This window comes from Egretta garzetta, unplaced genomic scaffold (genome assembly GCF_000687185.1).
Source record: "Egretta garzetta isolate BGI_Z169 unplaced genomic scaffold, ASM68718v1 scaffold345, whole genome shotgun sequence".
Lineage (NCBI taxonomy): Eukaryota > Metazoa > Chordata > Aves > Pelecaniformes > Ardeidae > Egretta > Egretta garzetta.
Window position 1 is genome coordinate 279,198 of NW_009259692.1, and position 19,187 is coordinate 298,384.

Here is a 19,187-nt window from a genome sequence, read left to right on the forward strand (position 1 = left end):
TTCCTGTCGGTCTCGCCCGCTGAGGGCGGGTTCTTGGCGATACTTTGGAGTCTGATCCCCGGGCAGGCTGAGCCGCCTTGGTGTGCTGGACCCCGTGTGAGCACATGCCTCCTCCGAGTTGTGGCAACCTGGATGTTACTTTTTTCTTTACTCTCCCTATCCTGACGGCTGATGCGATGAAATGAGGAATTTGAAAGGGTTTAGACTAACTTTGCTTCTCTGTGGAGAAAATCTTTCTTAGTCTCCGCAAATGGCCAGGAATCAAATCCTTGTAGTGTGAACTATTCTGGTCCGCTTCCTGTGGTCTTGGAGGCAAAACTGGCTGATCCTTTTTCCTAAGCCGTGTTTTGCTTTTGACCTCTTTTGCTGTATCTGCTTTCCCCCAGGGCTCTCCTTCCCATACGGAGGAAGGATGTAGTCAGTGACACAGCTGGGGACAGTGCCACCCATCCTGTGCCGGCCCAAACCCCCTCTGCTCCATCCGTGTGTAAGGTGTCCCACCTCGGAGATGAAGCCTTTACTGTAGCTTGTGTGATGCAAGGGATTGCTATGCCACTGTGTAGGCTTTCCCCCCCCCCCCCCCCTCTCGGCCCGCTTGTTTTAGCTGCTGGGGGGGGAGGGTTTGAATGAATTTATTTTAAACAGACCAGATATGATAGTGTCTTGTTCTGCGAGTGGTTGGCCTGCCGGCAATTAGTGTACACCCAGGATTGAAGTACCTTTAAAGTCCCTTTGTACTTGTAATGAAACTTGTCCCTCTTGTAATCATATAACTTCTGTGTTTTCAAAATAACTAGGTATTTCTAAACATAAAACATGGGTACATCACTTGTCCTGTGTGGAATCATGCTGTAACCAAAGTAGCCATGTCTGCTTCAGGGAGCTTCTAAGGTGTAGATCGCTGGAGGCTAAAAGGAGTATGCATTTTAAATGTAGGAGGCAGAATGTAATTCTACTGACAGCACACATGTAACAAGAGTAAGAACAGGACAAGCAGAAAACATAGATATAATCTCATTAAATTTTTTTATATGAATATAAACCCTAATAGCAGTTCTGTGTGTTAGCAATTCTGGAAAAATACTCTGATGCAGTAAGGATTTTGATATAAATATTTTGCTTACTTTGCCCTTGAGCTTTCCTTTTTCACCTTTCTTCCAGACTTAAAAAAAAAAAGTCCTAATTCTTAGACATATTCTAAGAAACTTTATCAGGATATGCCTCAAGGTGGTCTTTGACACACCAGAGACAATGTAAGATACTTTACCTGATCTCTGGACCACATTCGTTAAATGCTTCCCCCATCCCTTTAGGACAGCTTATTTATTCTTTACATATGTCCAGAAAAGGAGACTTTGTAGTCCTTCTATTTTGATGCAGGATAGTGGACAGCGGTTTAGGACTGTGGGAGCAGTAAAACTTCAGATGTCAGATTTTGGTTTTGGTGGAATGGGAGTATCCTGTCCTTTCACTTTCAGGATGAGTCTAGCAAACTGGATTTTCTGCTGACAAGTCAGTTTTCCTGTTACACTGTTAGAATTTGTGTTCATAAAATGATTAGGCTTAGCATGAAATAAGATACTAATTCAAAGTAAGCCCTCCAAACCCTACAAAAACCCAAACAAAGCCCACAGCAACACTAACTTCTATGTAGAAGCACAGTTAAGTGTAGTCCAGTCATATTGGCACACTGTTCTAATACCTTTAATATTAGCTCTACATGCTTAAAATAGACTATTTTCTTTTCCCAGGGTGTTCAAGATGAAAATTCCCCTTGGTTGTCCTCAACTGTGTGTAAATTTGTCCTTTTTTTTTTTTTTTTTTTAAGCTGTCTAAATATTCTAAGATATTTGGCTTATCTCTGGTAGTGGCAGGGAACATCATCTGCCACTGTGGTAGGTGGAATGATGCGTGTTGTGGGATGGCAGGCAGGAGCGACTGCTCACCAGTGGGCTCTGTGTTAACACTGGAGACTTTTGCCTTGATTCCCTTAATCCAAGGGAAATGGGAGGTTGAGGATTGCTATGGCAAGCACCAGGCAAGAGCATGGTATCATGAGGGAGATGTTTGTCCATTGCTTGTTGCTCCAGTGTCCCACAGTGACCACGTCTGAGAAGGGGGCTGGGGGGGAGACCATTACTCACATCCTCTCCCCCCACCCCTGCTTGCATGGGAACAAAGCGTTGGCACTTCCGATTTTGTTCTCAAAACTCTGGTTTAGGAGAATATCTTCCAGATGAGAGAAGTTCTGCTGGCGCTGTTCAGGCAAGAACCATAGTCGCTGTTCTGCCAGAGGTTCTTTAATCATCAGCTGATCAGGATGTTCTTTTTCCTTCTTGTTTTAATTGCCAGTCTGCAGAAGATAGGAGAAAGCATGCTCTTTCTCCTTCTCTGTTGGGTGACCTCCTCAGTTTTACCGACCACATCTGCATCATGGGCTTAGAATAAAATAACTCCTGTCGCTGCTCTGGAGGACCACAGGGCTGCCACCTCTTACCAGCAGAGAGAAAGAAGTTTGCAAAGTTGAGATTAATTTCTACTAATTATAGCCTTTTTTCCTGCTTTCCCTAACCCTGTCCAATGTTGTTCTCCCTTTACTTGTATGCAGTAGGCCTGTAGAGAACTAAAAATGTATACAGTAAGCCCTCAGACAAACATAAAAAAATATTTTGCCTTCTAGCTGGAGGAACCTATAATTTTCCTCATTCTTTTTCTGTTTGCTCTCTTGTATTAATTCCCTTGTGTAGCTTAGCCTATGACAGAAGAGAAACTTAGCTCACCCCCTTGTTTTTCTGCCACCCTAGTATATGACTGATGTTATGCTCACTGTGTTGGAGTCACTGTCACAATAACCTAATTTGTGAGGCTGGGAGGGGGAACACTGGAAGGGCTAAGAGGAAAAGAGTCCTAGAACCATGCTCAATTCCCTTTCTGCTAACTCCCTGCCCTCCCCTGAGGTGCTTATGATGGCAGCCTTCCAGAAAAGGTGTTTTGGTGGGCATGGGAGGGCTTACTACACTGTTCTGAGGACATCCCACTGTTCTCTCACTCAGAAGGGAGTAGGGAGAAAAAAGAGAAGAACCCTGGGAGCTGCAGCTGCTGACAGCAATTGCCTTTGTGACAAAAGCAGTATCTACAGGGGGTTCCCTCTTCACCTGTGTCTTCCCAGCTCTGTGGGTGTGACTGCAGGTGGCTGTGATCTTGTATGTCTTGGCCATCAGAACTTTCACTGCAATCTCGCCTGGTCTCCACTTACCTGCCAGTCCTGCAGCTACTTTGCCCTTCATCTGCACCATGCATAGTAACCAGCACTGCTGTCATGACCAGGATACGTGGGTCTGGTGTTACCTCGTTGCCACCTGCACAATACATGTTCAGATGCTGCTGTGGATGGTGGGTGGCTCAAGAGTTGTAGCCTCCAAGACATGGGATTAAATGGTCTTCTGGCACTATAGGCATCATCTGGGAGGTGATGGTGGTGATATGCAACACATATTTTCATTGTTCTTGAGAACCTGACTGATGCACTTGGTGAGTCTGAGCAATAGGTGATTGGCAGTCCTTCATCGATCCATAACTGGGTGAGTAGAACATATTGAGCCACACCTGGTAGGGAATACACTTACATTTTGTACATTAATGCATGTTAACGAGATTAATGTTTCATCTCCAAGTTTGTCCAGACTCACTTGTGGTTGGATGGGTCATGCTTCTTGCCTAGCATGTAGGTTCATTGCCTTCTTGGCATGTTCCCTGTGTCTTCATTGAGTGATGTCTCGCAGCTTTTCTCAAGTGACTGCTGTGGGAGGGTCTGTGTTCGTGTGTCTGTCCTTGAACCGCTGCACAGTGAGCTTTGAGTGCTCCCAGCACAGGTTGGTAGGTTAGTGGGCATCCAGCAGTCCTGCCTTTCAGACTCTGCTATGGAAACTTCTCTGTTTTCTTGTTCTCTGCGTGCTCTATTGCCTTGTCCCCTGTGTAGCCCAATTACAAACTTGCAGGCCCTTTTGCCAGCAGAAGAGGGGAAAAAAAAAAAGTGAAAGCATGTTCATAGTGCAGTTCGCAGGGTGTTCAACTTGGCCTCTGTGCAGGAAGAGTTAGGCTTGGGTGCACATTGACATGGAGTGGATCAGGCTGCAGGCAGCCTGTCTTCTCATTCCTCCTGAACTCCATTTTGAGGTTTTAGCTTTATTTCTTCCATCGCCTTCAGATGGGGGGGCCCACGTTGTCAGAGTGGGAGGACACATTTGCTGGCCTAACCTGTTATCTGGAGAGGTTTGCTGCTTCCTAAAGGTTTGCATTCTGGATGTTGTAGAGAGGCTACTGAGGCTCAGTTGCCCATCTGACTGTTATCCTGCTGTTCTTCCATGTAGGTGCCAGGGGTGACCTGAAAAGTATCAAACATAACTACATGACTCTGGATGATTGTTAATGGCATGGGGGCCCAGCTGGGGTGGGGAGGGGGAAGGGTTTGAGGACTGCTGAGCAGATCCTGAAGAGTGAAGCTGGATTGCACAACTGCTGTCGGCAATGGGGTTTTGGTTTCTACAACTATAGAACCGTCTTTCAGGATTGACTACTGCTTCAAAGAGACAGGATCCACCTAAGTAGGGCAAATGTATCTTTGCCAACAGGGCTGGTCAACAGGCTAAGAACTTTCTACTTCCAAGGATGGGGGAGGGAGAGATTCCTCTCAGGTAAGCTCAGGTGAGGAAGTGGTGGATGGGGTAAGTAAGTGAGAGGCCTGGGGTTATGTGAACAGAAGAGAAAGCAACAGTAAAAGGATGAAATGGAAACACCCCAAGCACATAGAGAAGGAAGTGCCTATGGAATAGCCTTGTGGGGAAAGCTCTCCTGCCCTTCCTGGGTAATCCTCACGCTTGGGTGCCTCTGCAATGCTTGTAACACTAATGTGTGCAGCATGGGGAGCAAACAGGGAATGAGAAGTCTGTGGGCAGTTACAGAGCTATGATTGTGTTGGGATCAGCGATAGCTCACACAACTAGGGCAGTATGATGGATGGATACCGGCTTTTCAGGAAGGTGAGATGGGGGAGTTTTCCTTTATGTGAGAGAGCAGTAGGAATGCCTGGAGCTCTGCCTAAGGACAGGTTATGAGCTAGCTGAGAGCTTGTTGGTCAGGATTAGTGGGCAGACCAAGATGGGTGACATTGTGCTATGTGTCTGCTACTGACCTGATCAAGAAGAAGAGGTAAACAAGGCCTCCTTCAGTCAACTGGAAGAAGCTTCACATGCCTTAGTCTTCATGCTCTTCTGGACCTAATACTTAATAAATGGGGGGATGTTAAGGTCAGGGCAGTGACCATGAGATGGTGGAGTTCAGGATCTTTAGAGTATGGAGCAAAGCAAAAAGCAGGACCACAACCCTGCATATCAGGAGAATAGACTTTAACTTCTTTAAGGCTCTGCTTGGAAGAATCTCATGGATTACAGCCCTAGAGAGAAAAGGGGTCCCTGAGAGCTGGGTTGATATTCAAGGAAAATCTCCTCCAAGCTCAAGACTGGTCCATCTTGCCATTAGGAAGTGGAGCAAAGGTGGCAGGAGACCTGTATGGGTGAGCAAGGACGTCCTGACTAAACTTGGACATGAGGAAGGCTGATGTATGCCACATCTTCTGGTCAGACCAGCCTTCAGGAGTCCCAGGGCCCTGAGACCAGAGGGTAAGTCTGGCACAAGGAAGACTTACTCTTGGTAGAGGAGGATCAGGATAGGGAACATCCAAACAAACTGGACATAAGCCCATGGGACATGATGGATTGTGCCCGTGGAACCTGGTGGATTGCACCCATGAATGCTGAGGGAACTGGCTGATGTGATTGTGAGGCTACTCTCAGTTATCTTTGAAAGATCATGATTAGGAGAGGTTCCTGAAGGCCGGAGGAAAACTAAGGTCATGCCCATCTTCAGGAGGGGCAAGAAGGAAGATCCAGGGAACTACAGGCCAATCAACCTCAGTTCCTGGAAAGTGATGTTTTGGGTTTTTGGTTTTTTTTTTTTTCCTTCTCCATGCCTGCTTGGACTCTGCGTGGGCTCTGTGGTGGGGGATGTTATTTAAGCCTTTTGGGAGTCCAGGCAGACTGGCTTAGCTCAATCTCCGCTTTCTGAATGCTTGTTGTCTTTTCAAACCCTTGTTCATATGTTTGTTCCCTTGTCCACTGGTTGCCTTTAAAAGAGCCATACTGTGGGACTGATTTTTTTTTTTTTTTTTCTCTGCTCTGTTGTACTTCTACATCTACCCACTGCTGCTTTTTTTATCGGATCTGTCATGAATACGTGCTCTCGGGTTGACTGAGCAAGTCCAATAGGTTGTGAAACTTTTATTTTGCACAAGTCATATTGATTCTGCCTCAGTACGACTCTTACTCGTGTGCCCTTTAATTCTGCTCTTCAGGTTAATGTCTACTGTACCGCTGTGGGCTTCAGAATTTAGTGATAGGTAGTTCCTATTTTAGAAACGAGTATGGCATGAGCCATCTTCTAATTCTCTGGTACAAAGTGACCGCTAAATGAGAACTTAAATAACACACTGATTTAGTTTAAAAAGTGGGCTTTAGAAAGCTGTTAATACTTTCTAAATGTGATGGTTTCTTACTGCTTGTTTTGTTGATCTGTTCTATGATAATGCTTAAGGGTAGAAATCGCCTAAAGATTCCTCTAGTTCAAATATAAGTTTAAAACACCCCAAACCCCAAAAGGTATGTTTTTTAGGTGGTGCTTCTACCTAAGCTGATCAACAGGGCCATAGCCTCTCACGTATGCCTTTTTCATGAGCAGAGCAAGAGGAATTACTTTCTACACCATTCATGAGTTGTTCTTCAAACTTCATTTTGTATATGTGGTCTTTTCAGCCTACAATTTATACGATATCTTGCTTTCTAGAAAGATTTTATTATTAACTGCTTTTTTACTTGTTTTAACAAATACCTCAGTGTTCCCTAGTTGCCATGCTGAAACAATTGTGACAGTTGTAGATTTTTCTTTGGGGCTTCTCTTGCTTCTGCAAGGATGTAGAAATTAAGACAACTGAGGTTCTTGACAGCATCTTGGCAAATCTGCTCCTACGTGGTGCTGAGAACCAGGTGAAGAGTTGCTTTCTCTTGTGGCTTCTTGGATTAGCCAATTCTTGGCACTCACTAGTGCATGAAAATGCAGCTCAGCTATGTAATCCACCTCCTGGATTACAGCGTTGGCTAATCGAAACCTGTTAAATTACTGCGTTTTCTCCCTCTCTGATCTCCTGTAATGTCCCTGTTTTCCTTTGTAGCTGGTGGTCAATAATCGCCGTGTAAATCGATGTTGTTCCGGTATTCTGAATGCTACTTGCAGTTCTCTTAACCTATTTTAAAACATCTAGAGCCTGGAAAAGGTGTGTAAGGAAAAGGTGCCAAAGATGAGCAGTGCAGCAGAATAATTTCTGACCAGGAGCAAATCTGGAAAAGAAATGAGAAGAAACCTCAGGTCTATAAATCATGAGTCCAAAGAAAGAGATTTGTCTAGGAAGCAAATATTCAGCATTTCTCACAACACAGAAACTAAAGGCATGAAATGAAATTATCAAGCAATAGGTCTTAATCCAGCAGTTGTGCTTGTATGATGCTCTCCGATGTTGTGGAAACCAAAAGCTAAAGAGATTTCCAAAGGAATTAGACAAACTTAACAGTATTTGGTGACTGCTGGGTTTTGGTGCTTGGAAGCAATTTTTGGCTCAATATTTTTTTTTTAATTTCTAGAAGTTGGGAGTATGTGTAAGTGAAGAATCATTGTATGTTTGCATCATTCTCTGTACTTACTCCCGTCAGCATTTGCTGCCAGCTGCTGGTCTTACTGGCGTATGCTGGAGGGACTGGCGTAGGCTTCAAGGATGCGTTTGTATCTCAGATGTGGGAAGCAGGAGACAATGGGTTGTGGTAACCCAAGCAAAATGATGAGAAACAGCAAAAGAAGGAAGGAATTTGAATTGATAGGTTCTACTGATGGAAGATGACAAAAAAGGAAGATGTCATCAGACAGGTTCTCTCTTGCATCCAGTGTTCTTTGGGAGTGCTCAAGGACAGGTAGACGCTGTCTGGGGGCACTGCTCCCAAGTGTGATGAGACAAAGAACCAGAAATGGGCTTCACAGTTGCCAGATGCATTTATTCAACTTCCTTCTCTTCTTGCTGTGGATACTGGCTGTTGTTTCTATTGACTTTTGGGGTGGTTTTTTTTTTTTTGTCTGGAAGGGGCATGTGAGGTTCTCATAGGAGGACTTGTTTTAGATTAACAGCACTTTTTTAAGAATGCCTGGAAGTGTCACTGTACTGGACACCAAACTGAGTAGCAAATATATAGTGGTTTAAAAAAGGGAGTGGGCAGAAGAGTGTCTGTAGAGTCAAAATGAAGCAAAATCCTAGGTGTACGCTAAACAGAGGCACTTTGGGGACTGTACTTCTGTGGCGATTTTCAGAGAGTCAGTAGATTCTAAGTTACCAGAACAGTTTGAGGGGTGATCGTTTCAGGGAACAGAAATGCTTGCCAGAATTTCTCTCAGTGCTGGGGCAGAAGGGTGCTGTCAGTGAGTAACTATCTCGGGCTAGAAGTGTTGTCAAGCACTCAATACCAGGCTGGTTCAGCTACGCTGGCGCTACTTGCTTTCCTCTAAGCCCACTGCTGCGTTTGGTTCTCTTCTCAGCTTGACCAGTGCTGCAAATAAACAAGATGTTATTTTTTTTATGATCTAGAAAGACTGTCTTGAACTGTCCTCTGGTTCAGTTTGATCATCTAAAACTTCTATCCATGTTATTATGATGAATCCATATTCTCTTTACACCCTCTTGTTAAGAGTTCTGGTGAGAGTTTGTTGGGTTTTTTCAGTGATTGAAGGTGTTGCAGCTCCCAGCTGTCTGCTGCATCCCTGTGCTGGAAGCGGCAAGGTCTCAATTATTCCTGTCTGTTCAGGGCATCAGCTTAAAATTCTAGTGGAAGCTGCTTTTTGACCAACGCTTTGGACTGTGAATTGGACCTGTGTGTTTCCTTCTCATGTTTGTTACTGGAATGAGAGCAAAGAGGTTAACTGGCTGCAGGAGAAAAATACATACGAAGCTACCACAACTGGTTATGCTGTGAATGAATCAGCCCTTTCTAATTAAGAAGCACTGGTTCTCTTTTTACCAACAGGTTCTGAAACTGCTTTCATCAGGCAAGTTTTACCTCCATCTAGCCATACTCTCTCTACACAGGAATTAAGTATTAAGCGCTTATTCTCGGTTCAGATTATTGTGTCTTTAAGATATTTTGGTGCCTTTAAGCTCTGTATTGTCTGTAGTGCCTGAAAACCATAGATTATTTACTGCCTGTTGTTAAGTGTCGCACCAGCAACACCTTTTTGTGACAGTATTCACAAAATCCTAGTGAAGAAGCTTCTCTTCCTTTGAACCTTGGCATGCAATTCCAGTGTATGCCTTGGAGAATTGGGAAGGGATTCGTCCTTGCACCCTGCACTGTGATTCAGTGTGTGGCTCTGAACCTGCAGCAATACAGCCCCAAAAATTCCTGGTAGGTGTCCTAGGGCAAGGGTGTTAGCACGTTGAAGTGTTGAAGGGCAGATGGTCTAAAGAAGGGCCAGCATTAGTGAAGCAGGGCTGTAGATGCAGTACCTGATGGTGCAGAATCGGTGCTTGGCCTTTGGGCAATTGTATTTTGTATTGCAGTTTGCAAATACTGTATTTTCACCCAAGGGTCATCCATAACGAAAAGCTTTACAGCCTTAACATCTCTAATTTTTTTTCTTGGCATTGTGGCGTGCTGTATGAAGGAGTTCAGCCTAGTCATGGTACACTTCTCTGTAGAACTTCCTAAATTTTGTAACTGATAATACAGAGCTGTGTTTGCTTGTGCTGTAGACAACCTCTGGCTATCAGCTACGGGGGGTGGGGATGGACACACACCACCCCAAAACTTAAGTTGAATAAACCTTGAAAGAATTAATTCTTAAAAGTAAGATTGCATGGATAGACAGCCAAGTTGTTTCTGGTATGTGGTATGCTTGTAAACTAAGACTTCTCAGCCCTCATACTGTCATATTTTAGTTAATTTCAGAAGTTCTATGAGCATACAGTCTATCAGGAACTTAATTATATCCTGACTGCTTTTAATCAGTCTTTTTGAAGACCATATGGTTGTGTCTGTCTTTGGTGCCACTCTGATATTGAAATAGGCACTTCTAGGAATAGCAGTTTGCTTTCTTGTTTCTATGTTTTATGCTTTGTTGTGAAATTTCTCTTCCTAAAGTTCGTACAGTCTGCTTGTGGTTCTTCTCACTCCCTGATTGCTCTGTTTCTGAATTTACATTAGTAATAGTTGTTCTGGTGTCCTTTCATAGAAATAGCAGCAATCTCATATGGTCTTGATGTTTTTGCTATCTGATATACCTTTCAAATAATCTTGTGTTCTAGGAAACAAAGGCGTGGAAGACTTTGAGGTGCCTTGCTGTGGTCTGAATAGCTGACTGTGTAATATACCGCGATGGGACAGGGAGAAGTCTGTAGATCCTTATCCTCTGAGGATATCCTCTGAACAGGAGTGGAAGCTCATCTCTGAATAGCTCGCATTTCTGTAGTTCATCTAGTTTCAGATTCTTTTTAGCTTTATAGTGCAAGAGCTGCAGAGTAAAATTTGGCCTTGGACTTGTATTCCACAAAATAAGTCCATCGTCATCTATCTTTAAGTGATACTACTGTTTAAAACAATCTCCCAGAGCAGCAGTATTGGAAATGAGGGCGAATAATTTAAGATCTGATCACAGGGTGTACTGATCTTCTTCAGTTTATCTCTTCAGAAGATCTGCACACTTCAAACATAGTATGTTTTGTTATGTCCCACTGGGAATAAAAATTAAATCTTGGTTTTGGGACTAGATCACATCTAGTTGTAGGTGCATGTGAATTGAAAATGTTTGATATACAGTGTTCTTAAACAACAATCATATCATACACCCATTTTTCAAAGAAAGCAATGTGAAACCTGGTGCTGTGTTTCAGTTCTTTGATAGTTAGTCTTTGAGATGTTCTCATACCTGAATATTTTTTTCCCCGTAGGTGAGCGGAATCAAGAGTCTCTATGAGTCTGAACTGGCTGATGCTCGAAGAGTTCTGGATGAAACAGCCAAAGAGAGGGCTAGATTACAGATTGAAATAGGAAAACTGAGAGCGGAACTTGAGGAAATCAATAAAAGGTAAGGAAAGTCCTGTGTGGATTTGTTTGTTGTGGTTTTTTTGGTTTGTTTTTTTTTTTTTTTTTTTTTTTTTTTTTTTTTTTTTTTTTTTTTTTTTTTTTTTTTTTTTTTTTTCTAGTTAGAATGGGCAATATTTGCAATGGGAATGATACTACTGATGCTTCCTACAGTGCCTTTTGGAAGCATTGCAGATCAATGAGAAGACACAGGCATGTCAGAGGGAAATTCCTCAGCTTGTTGGTACAGCTGGTCAGAGCAGATAGTCTGACCAATATATAAACAAATGTAAATATAAGGTTAATATACTGAGGTTTGAGCAAATCGGGCATCTCGAGGCTGCAACGATCGGTTGTGCCTACTTCTGTCCTATTGTACCTCTCCTTATGTGAGCATGCACACGTGCAGCTGCTTGGTAAACTGGATGGAGAAACTGATATAGATTAAAATTGACCTATCCAAGGAAGGTTAATTTTTAAATGTTATCAGCTTTATTGTCTGGTTCACTGTATTGACTGATAGCAGAAATGAAGGAAGAAGGTAGCCCTGAGCAATTTGGGAATATGGAAGCAGTGTTGCCTTGAACACATGACGCTACTACGTAAGTGTGCTGAAAAAACAACCTTGTACCAACTATGTTTTTAAAAACTGCTCTTAGTCTGCGTCAAAGAGAATTGGCCTAATAAACTGGCTACTGAAGCCAAATGTAATCCATTATTTCTATTCCCACTAGGGAGTTTTTGTGATCAAATACTGTTTAGCAGTTGAAACTTCATTTTAAAATGATCATATGTGGTGGCAAAATTATTTTTTTTTTGTTTCCAATTGGATTTTGGTGCCTATTTTAGTAGGTGAGATTTGGGAGTCAGATATTGTTTTCTGATGTCAGTATGTACATCACTGGTATACAAACATTGTGGGCCATAAAATTGCTTTTTATCCAGCAGTGCTAGTACAGGCCCTACTGTACGTGTCCCATCTCCCTTCATTTGCATCTAAGTGGTTATAAAAGGAATGAAGTGTTTCCTTCCCTAGTGGTTTTTTTCTTACTAGCTACTTGATTTATGATGAAGTATTTCTTGTTTTCTCTGTAAACTTTGCTATATTACTGGACCTTCATTTTCTGGGCTGGGCCTTCTCGTTAAAGTCAGCCATTGGAGATATTTTGTGGACTTTGCCCCTAAAATAACTGTCCAAATACAAAATAGCTGTAGTGTAAACATTTCTGTTTGAGGAAGTCACTGTAAAGCCAATTGAACTTGGTGCGCAGCTCATACCAGAAGATATGGCTGCATGTGATCGGATGACCTGTGCATTAAAATTTACAGACTCAGTTAGCTAGGCCTTTGTCAGCCATAGAAAGCCCCTACGGTAACTGGGTCAGGCAAAACCATCTGAAGTTATGCAAGATAAATAACACCCAGCCCTACCGTGATGTTCCTGTTGGGACTGATTTCCCTCTTAAACACCTTAGGCCAGCAGTCTCAGCATTTATTTCGGTTGTATAATTTGCGTGGTAGTCGGTGTTCCATGGCCATTCCGGTTGTCTTGCTTGTCTCAGTGATAGCAAATACTCTGCCTGCTTGGCCTTTGAAAGCAAGCTCCAAAAGAGAGTAGCAGCGATAACTGGGAATTTGGTTCATCTCTCTTGTTCTGCAAGGTGCTTGTTTGTATATTTTGATTAAGGTATCCTTGTCAGAAGAAGTATCTTCACTTGGCAGCTAATTGAGGCTTTTGATAGTGCCAATTCGTTGTTGTAGAATGTTGTGCACTTAGTGGTGGATATGGTGTTTTCGGTCTTCTCCCTTGTCCTTTATTTGGACAATTGAGTTGCCCCTTACCAGTCACTTAAATGACTGGTTAATTCTGATAGACTAACTTAAAACATTTTTTTTTGTTTTCTGAGGTAGACTGGATATGAAGAAAGTATGCCTGGTTTTCTCTCTGTTCTTACAGATCATAGGAGTAGACTTTAATTGGCTTGAAGTTTTATTCTACCAGATTGCTTCCATTCCCTTGAGACACTTGTCATGTAGTTGGAGTGTTCTCAGGGTGGCTAGCCTGGGTCACGTGGAAAGTTATGCTTGTGACATGGCCAGACTTTAAATGTGATTCTTGCAAACTCAGCTTTTAAAAGTCTGTTTGCACAGTGTCCACTTGACACCTAGCTCGTGACTGAATTCCTCCCTGCCCATGCTGACAGTCAGATGGTCCTTCTCACAGGCCAAGTTTGGTTCAGTGCTTTGAGAACTGTGTATAGTGGAAGAGTAGGGTAGTGTGTAATTTTATGTTCACTACGATTGCCTCAGTCTCTCTTTCAAACTCATGGCAGAGAAGCTTAAGAATGCCAGCACAGCCTGGCCAGGAAGAATCCCAGACATCCCGTTCATTGTTTGCTTGGAATAGGTTGGGTTGCTGGGACAGGAGATAATAGACTTCTGTCTTGGGACATCTTGCCTCTGGTCTCCCATGTGAGAGAGGGACAAGAAAAGGGATAGTTGGAGTAGGCAGAGTTAGAGAAAACATTGGCTTGAAAGGATATCTGGGAAATGTTTCTTCAATGTTAGACTGATCTGTACCTTAGTTGCTGAGCCCCACAGGCTTGCAGGGCTTTTCTAGTTACAGGATCCAAATATTGCCAACCTTCTGCTTCAGGAGCTGACTTCCCCTTTCTTTTTCTCTCCTAAAGCCTGGGTTTGTGACCATGGAAAGCTCTTTCTTGAAGGCACTGAGGATGCTCCAGGGAGGCCACAGGGTGTGGTTGGGTTTGGTGACCTGAAGGCACTGAGGATGCTCCAGGGAGGGAGGCCACAGGGTGTGGTTGGGTTTGGTGACATCAGGCCTAGTTTGTGTCCAAAGGAGCCTGAGGCTCCCCCTGCTCTTAGTTTGTTCCCGAGGCCGTTTACTTGCACAACTCCAATGGGTTTGGGAAGCAAGCTGACCAACCTGCAGCAAGACCCTTGGTTGGTACACAAGGATTTGTGACAGGGCCTATGGTCTAGGAGAGAACATGGTTTGTCTGTCGGTCTACTGGACTTCAGAGCAAGTATTTATGCTTATGTGTTTCTGCAACTTGTTCAGATACTGACAAATGATGCTACCCCAGTATTCTTTGCAAGTACAAGTTCAACTCTTGGGGGTTGGATGCTGTGGCATGGTTATTTCAGAATTTTTTTTACTTGCTTACCATGTTACTGATGTTCTAACACTTTCTGGGTTTTTTTAGTGCTTGGGATAATTGGACATCATCTTGCCTAGTAAATCAACAAGAATCATCCCAAGGCATTTTCTAGAGCAGTTTGTACTGGATTGGACAGAAGGTCCATCTAGCTTGGTAATCTGTCTCTGTTAGAAGCTACTCACAGGCACCTAGAGGAGAGTATAAGAATAGAGCATGCATAACAGTGCTTTTCTGGAATATTCTTCCAGTCTTCAGCAATTCCCTTCAGCTAAGGGGCTTCCTGAGGTCCAGCTGGATTCTGTATAGTAAGCCCTCATGGGTCTTCATTTTATAGTGTGACCAGTATCCCAAAACCATCCGTTTATAGTGTTCTTAGACTTAGCAAGGGGATTCTGAGCTAACCTACATTTTGTATGAAAAAACGTGGTTTTGAATGTGCCAGCTCAGTTCCATGTGTTAATTTATCCCTTAATTTTCGTATTCTCCTTCATATCTCTTAAGATTTTCTCCTTAACAATGTCTTCTTTTTTTTTTTTTTTCCCACATGGAAACATCTTACCTACTTAGTTGCAGCTTCTACAGAAGCTGCTCTGTGTCTTCAGTCAATTTACCCTCTCTGGACATTTTTCCCATTTTAGTGTATTCTCTTAGGGAGGAAGGCTGCCAAATTGGAACTTCAACCGGTATTCAAGATAGGGTTGTACCGTAACAGTGTTCAGTGTCTTGTTCTGAATTTTCATTTACAAGTAATTTCTTAAATACAGTTGCATTTGAGTGCTCCTGAGCTGCTGGTGTGTGAAGAAGGGTAAGCTCCAGACAGTCAGACATCAGACTCAGAGATGTCTCCCAAGATCCCTCTGAGTTCCATGGGTGCTACAAAACCCAGAAGTGTTTTGTGGTTACCAGATCTGCCATGGCCTCTTTGGGCAGAGGTGAGGTAAGGCCCTCACAGAGCCCTGCTATGCAGGGTTCTTACGCCTGCTTACCCCCCTTACAAAAGCCAAATTGAATCTTCAAATTCTTTTGCCCTTATGCATGTGGCCGTTACTATCGTCATTGAAGCCTTTGTCTAATTTTACCCATACAAGTATCGGGGTCTGAGTTTCTCCATTTGAAAAATTGGTGATTCATATGTCATTTTCCTTCTTTTAACATATTGTCATTCTGGTCAGGTCCTGCCGAAGCTGTCTTATCTCCAGGCTCGTCAGCCTTAGTTCCCTCAGCCTCTTTTAACAGGGCATATCCTCCAAAGTCTCTGACCACATTGGTGGTCTCTGATCTTGTTCCAATTTATCAATGATGGGGTCCAGAACTGAATGCAATAACAGACACAGAAGTGATCTACCAAGTGCTGATCAGAAGTGGATAATTGCTTCCCGTGATTTAGCAGCCATGTTCCTATTAATTTAGCCCAGGATGCTTTTAGCATTCTTTGCTTCTGTGCCCTGCTGGTTCATAGAATAGTTTGGGTTGGAAGGGACCTTTAGAGGCCATCTAGTCCAACCCCCCTGCAGTGAGCAGGGACATCTCCAACAAGATCAACATTGCTCAGAGCCCCATCCAACCTGACCTTGAATATTTCCAGGCATGGGACATCTACCACCTCTAGGAAACCTGTGCCAGTGTCTCACAACCTTCATTGTCATCATAAAAAAAAATTCTTCCTTAGATCTAGCCTAATATACCGTCTTTTGGTTTAAAACCATTACCCTTTGTCCCAGTGCAATAGGTCCTATGAATTTTTCTATTGAGCTGAGTTCATAAAGCAGTTGGATAGTGTCACTTTATAAAAAGTGACATATCTTTAGGATGTTCTAACACTGTTTATATGATATAAGGAATAGCTTAACTTCTTAGTTTGAAGATGTTTGTATCGGGAGTAGGGACATATTTTAAAATCTAGGGTTAAAATATTGTTGCAAACATAGACATTCTGATACCATTCTGAAGCAAGCATGGTTCTTTCCTGTACATTATAGAACAGCTTCCAGCGCTTTTGTGTACATCTTTAGCTGCTTGACACAACTTTTGACTGCTTGAGGGAGGGAGAGGATGAGTGGAAGAGGTATAGATGGGAACATTTAATTTATTAGTGAGATGCACAATGTTTTTGCTTTGGAACAGCAGAAAAAATGCTGAACCAGACCCAGTGTAGTGATCAGGGTGCATTCAGTCATAGCAGAGGTAACTTTGATGGCCCGGTTAAGGAAAGTCTCCTGTCCTGATGTTTGTGAAGTGTCCGTTCATCTTTACCGGTGTCACAAGTCCCCAGGTCAAGCAAAGCCTGGAGGTAGATATATGTAGACCTCATCCATCTGTTCCTTTTAGCAGTCTTCTTGCAAGCTCCTAACTATTGAGTTGTGTGACTGTCTTGCTGCAGCCTCCTCTGCCTGCTACCCCACATGGTCACTGAAATATTTCACTTGAGCAAACTTGGCTGCTTTTTGGGGAAAAAGAGCTCTAGAGGGTTACCCTAACCTGGTGTCCTTCAAAGAACATTGGTACATCTCAACAGACACATCGACCGCCATTTGCAACTTCCAGGCACCTCAGAGACCCCCAAAAGCAGGTTGCACCTTTGTTAAGCCTTCTATCAATTTTTCTGCATGAAGACAATAAACCAGGCTGAAGTTATAAATGCAAATAAAAATGTGAATGCAAGCAGCTTGGAGTGTCTTCCACTGTCAGTGTTAGTGAAGGAGCAGAAGATGCTTATCACTGTCAGGAATTCTTTATGGTGCTTTGTACATTGAATGCTCTCGTTCGTTCCTGTCTCCCTGGGAATATTTGCATGCTGCCTGGCTTCTGCAGGTGGGAAGGAAGCTATGGGCCATGCAGTGACATTTGCCCTTTAGGTACTGCACAGCCAGAAGGCTTCCAGATCTGATTGTCTGACACATGCACAGTGGCTTGTTTCACTACGTGACACATGTGGTGCAGGGACATGTGTCTGGAGAGTCTATTTTGAAGACCTTCTGGTTGCTGCTTAAATAACTGTCTTTTAAGTAGCAGTGATGTTTTGTCTATATGTCTCCTGCAAGCTGCTGAGCTTGAAGACACTGCACATATGTTGCAGAACAGGATTCACAGTGACAGATTGGACCAATGATTAAGAAAAATTGGTTACAGTTAATGAAAACTAAATTTAGAGATCTACACCAAGGAATGCAGAGAGAGCGTATGAGCCTCGTAGCTAGAGCGTATCACAAAATAAGTGTGTCAATTTATTCTGTAGCTAGAAGAAGAGGCACATCATGCTGAAGCATGTAAAGAAATACTGTCTGTAGGGCACAGCACTACTAAGATTTTTGTAAAATAATTCTGGGCATCACATTTTGTGAGTTATAGGCAAATTAGGGATTCAAGAGGACAGTACGTGTGATCAGAAGTTTGGGAATGAAGACTCAGGATTTGGGCTGGGGAGCAAGGTTTGTGTAATCTAGAGCAGTGGTTTTCTGCTTTTTTTTTTTTTTTTTTCCTTTAAAAACACTTTACAAACATAATGTTGTTTCATGTTTAGAGTTGCAGACCAAATATAGAGCTTTTTAAAGCCTATAGGTAATGGGACTCCTATTGAAAGTTATTTCTGTGGGCCCTTAAAAGCAGCTCACTGACCAGAGGCTGAAAACTACACATCTATAAGAGAGAAGTTTGAGGAAAGAGAAGGAGAAAAACGAATTCTAAGATGGTTTAAGAGAAAAAGACAAAAAGCCATTCCCTGCATTTAGTGGTGTGAGACTAGAATAGTGAGCTTAAACTGCAGCAAGGAAGGATTATTTCATGTAACAAACCAGGTTTTTAATTACACGACACACACCTAGAGAAGCTGCAGAAAGTATGTTAGAGAAAAAGGTAGGCAAATACTTGGTGGGCAGGAGGAGGGTGACCTTGATTTCTGTGAGTTGGATATAACAGCTAAAATAATTATATTTAAAGTGACCAGAGTTGCTTTGCTTGTGATGAATACTGCTGAAGAAATACTGGTTTATTCCTGAGAGGTGGCCACATTTCCACGGTGGATTACTTTACTGTTCTGTGTGGGAATGCATCCTAGGGAACGGGCTTGGCCACATCAAATACAAAACACCAGGGATGCTCATGGACCTCTCTGAGAGGTGCACACGCTCTGCTTCTCTGGGGCTGTAGTCCAAGGTGGTAGATGTCGGCAATTGAATGTGCTGTGCAGCAGTGAGATGAACAAATACTCTTTACACCTTGTGTGTAAAGCAGCTCTATTGTCATCTCTTAGCTGTCAGCGTTGCCTTCTTGTTTTTCCCTTGCCAGCCCATGACATATGTTCTTCTTTATTAGGCAATGCATTTACAACACATTGGTACAAGCTGTGTGTTTTAAGAGGTGGTTTTGATTACTTTTATTAGCTGCATTTGCAGGTTACTCTAGGAGCCACCTGGTGGTACACTAATCCTAATAAAATGGGTATGAAAACAAAATATCTGTAGTTGTAACCAAGACATGCTCAAGATGTGTGTGCACACACTTATAATTAACTTTTGTTTTATTCAGCTACAAGAAGAAAGATGGAGATTTGTCTGTGGCTCAGGGTCGTGTTAAGGATCTTGAAGTGCTGTTTCATAGAAGTGAAGCGGAACTCAATACTGTCCTGAATGAGAAACGCAGTCTGGAAGCAGAGGTGGCCGATTTGCGTGCCCAGCTGGCTAAGGTATGGCAGTGAATGCTTCCTTGCTTTAGCACAGGACAGGCTGTGTATTGTAAAATTTGTTATTTTTCTTTGCAGTTGGTTTACAGTCTGAGTATCATT

At 42.9% G+C, this 19,187-nt stretch overlaps 1 protein-coding gene across 1 annotated transcript in view; it reads left to right on the forward strand.

Moving 5' to 3' along the window:
- The window catches only part of LMNB2 (lamin B2), a 45,881-nt gene that overhangs the window by 7,914 nt on the left and 18,780 nt on the right, over positions 1–19,187 (forward strand). Inside the window, exons 2-3 of the mRNA XM_035894335.1 lie at positions 11,093–11,229; positions 18,932–19,088. Of these exons, the coding sequence (XP_035750228.1) occupies positions 11,093–11,229; positions 18,932–19,088 (294 nt within the window). The remainder of the gene's footprint in view (positions 1–11,092; positions 11,230–18,931; positions 19,089–19,187) is intronic.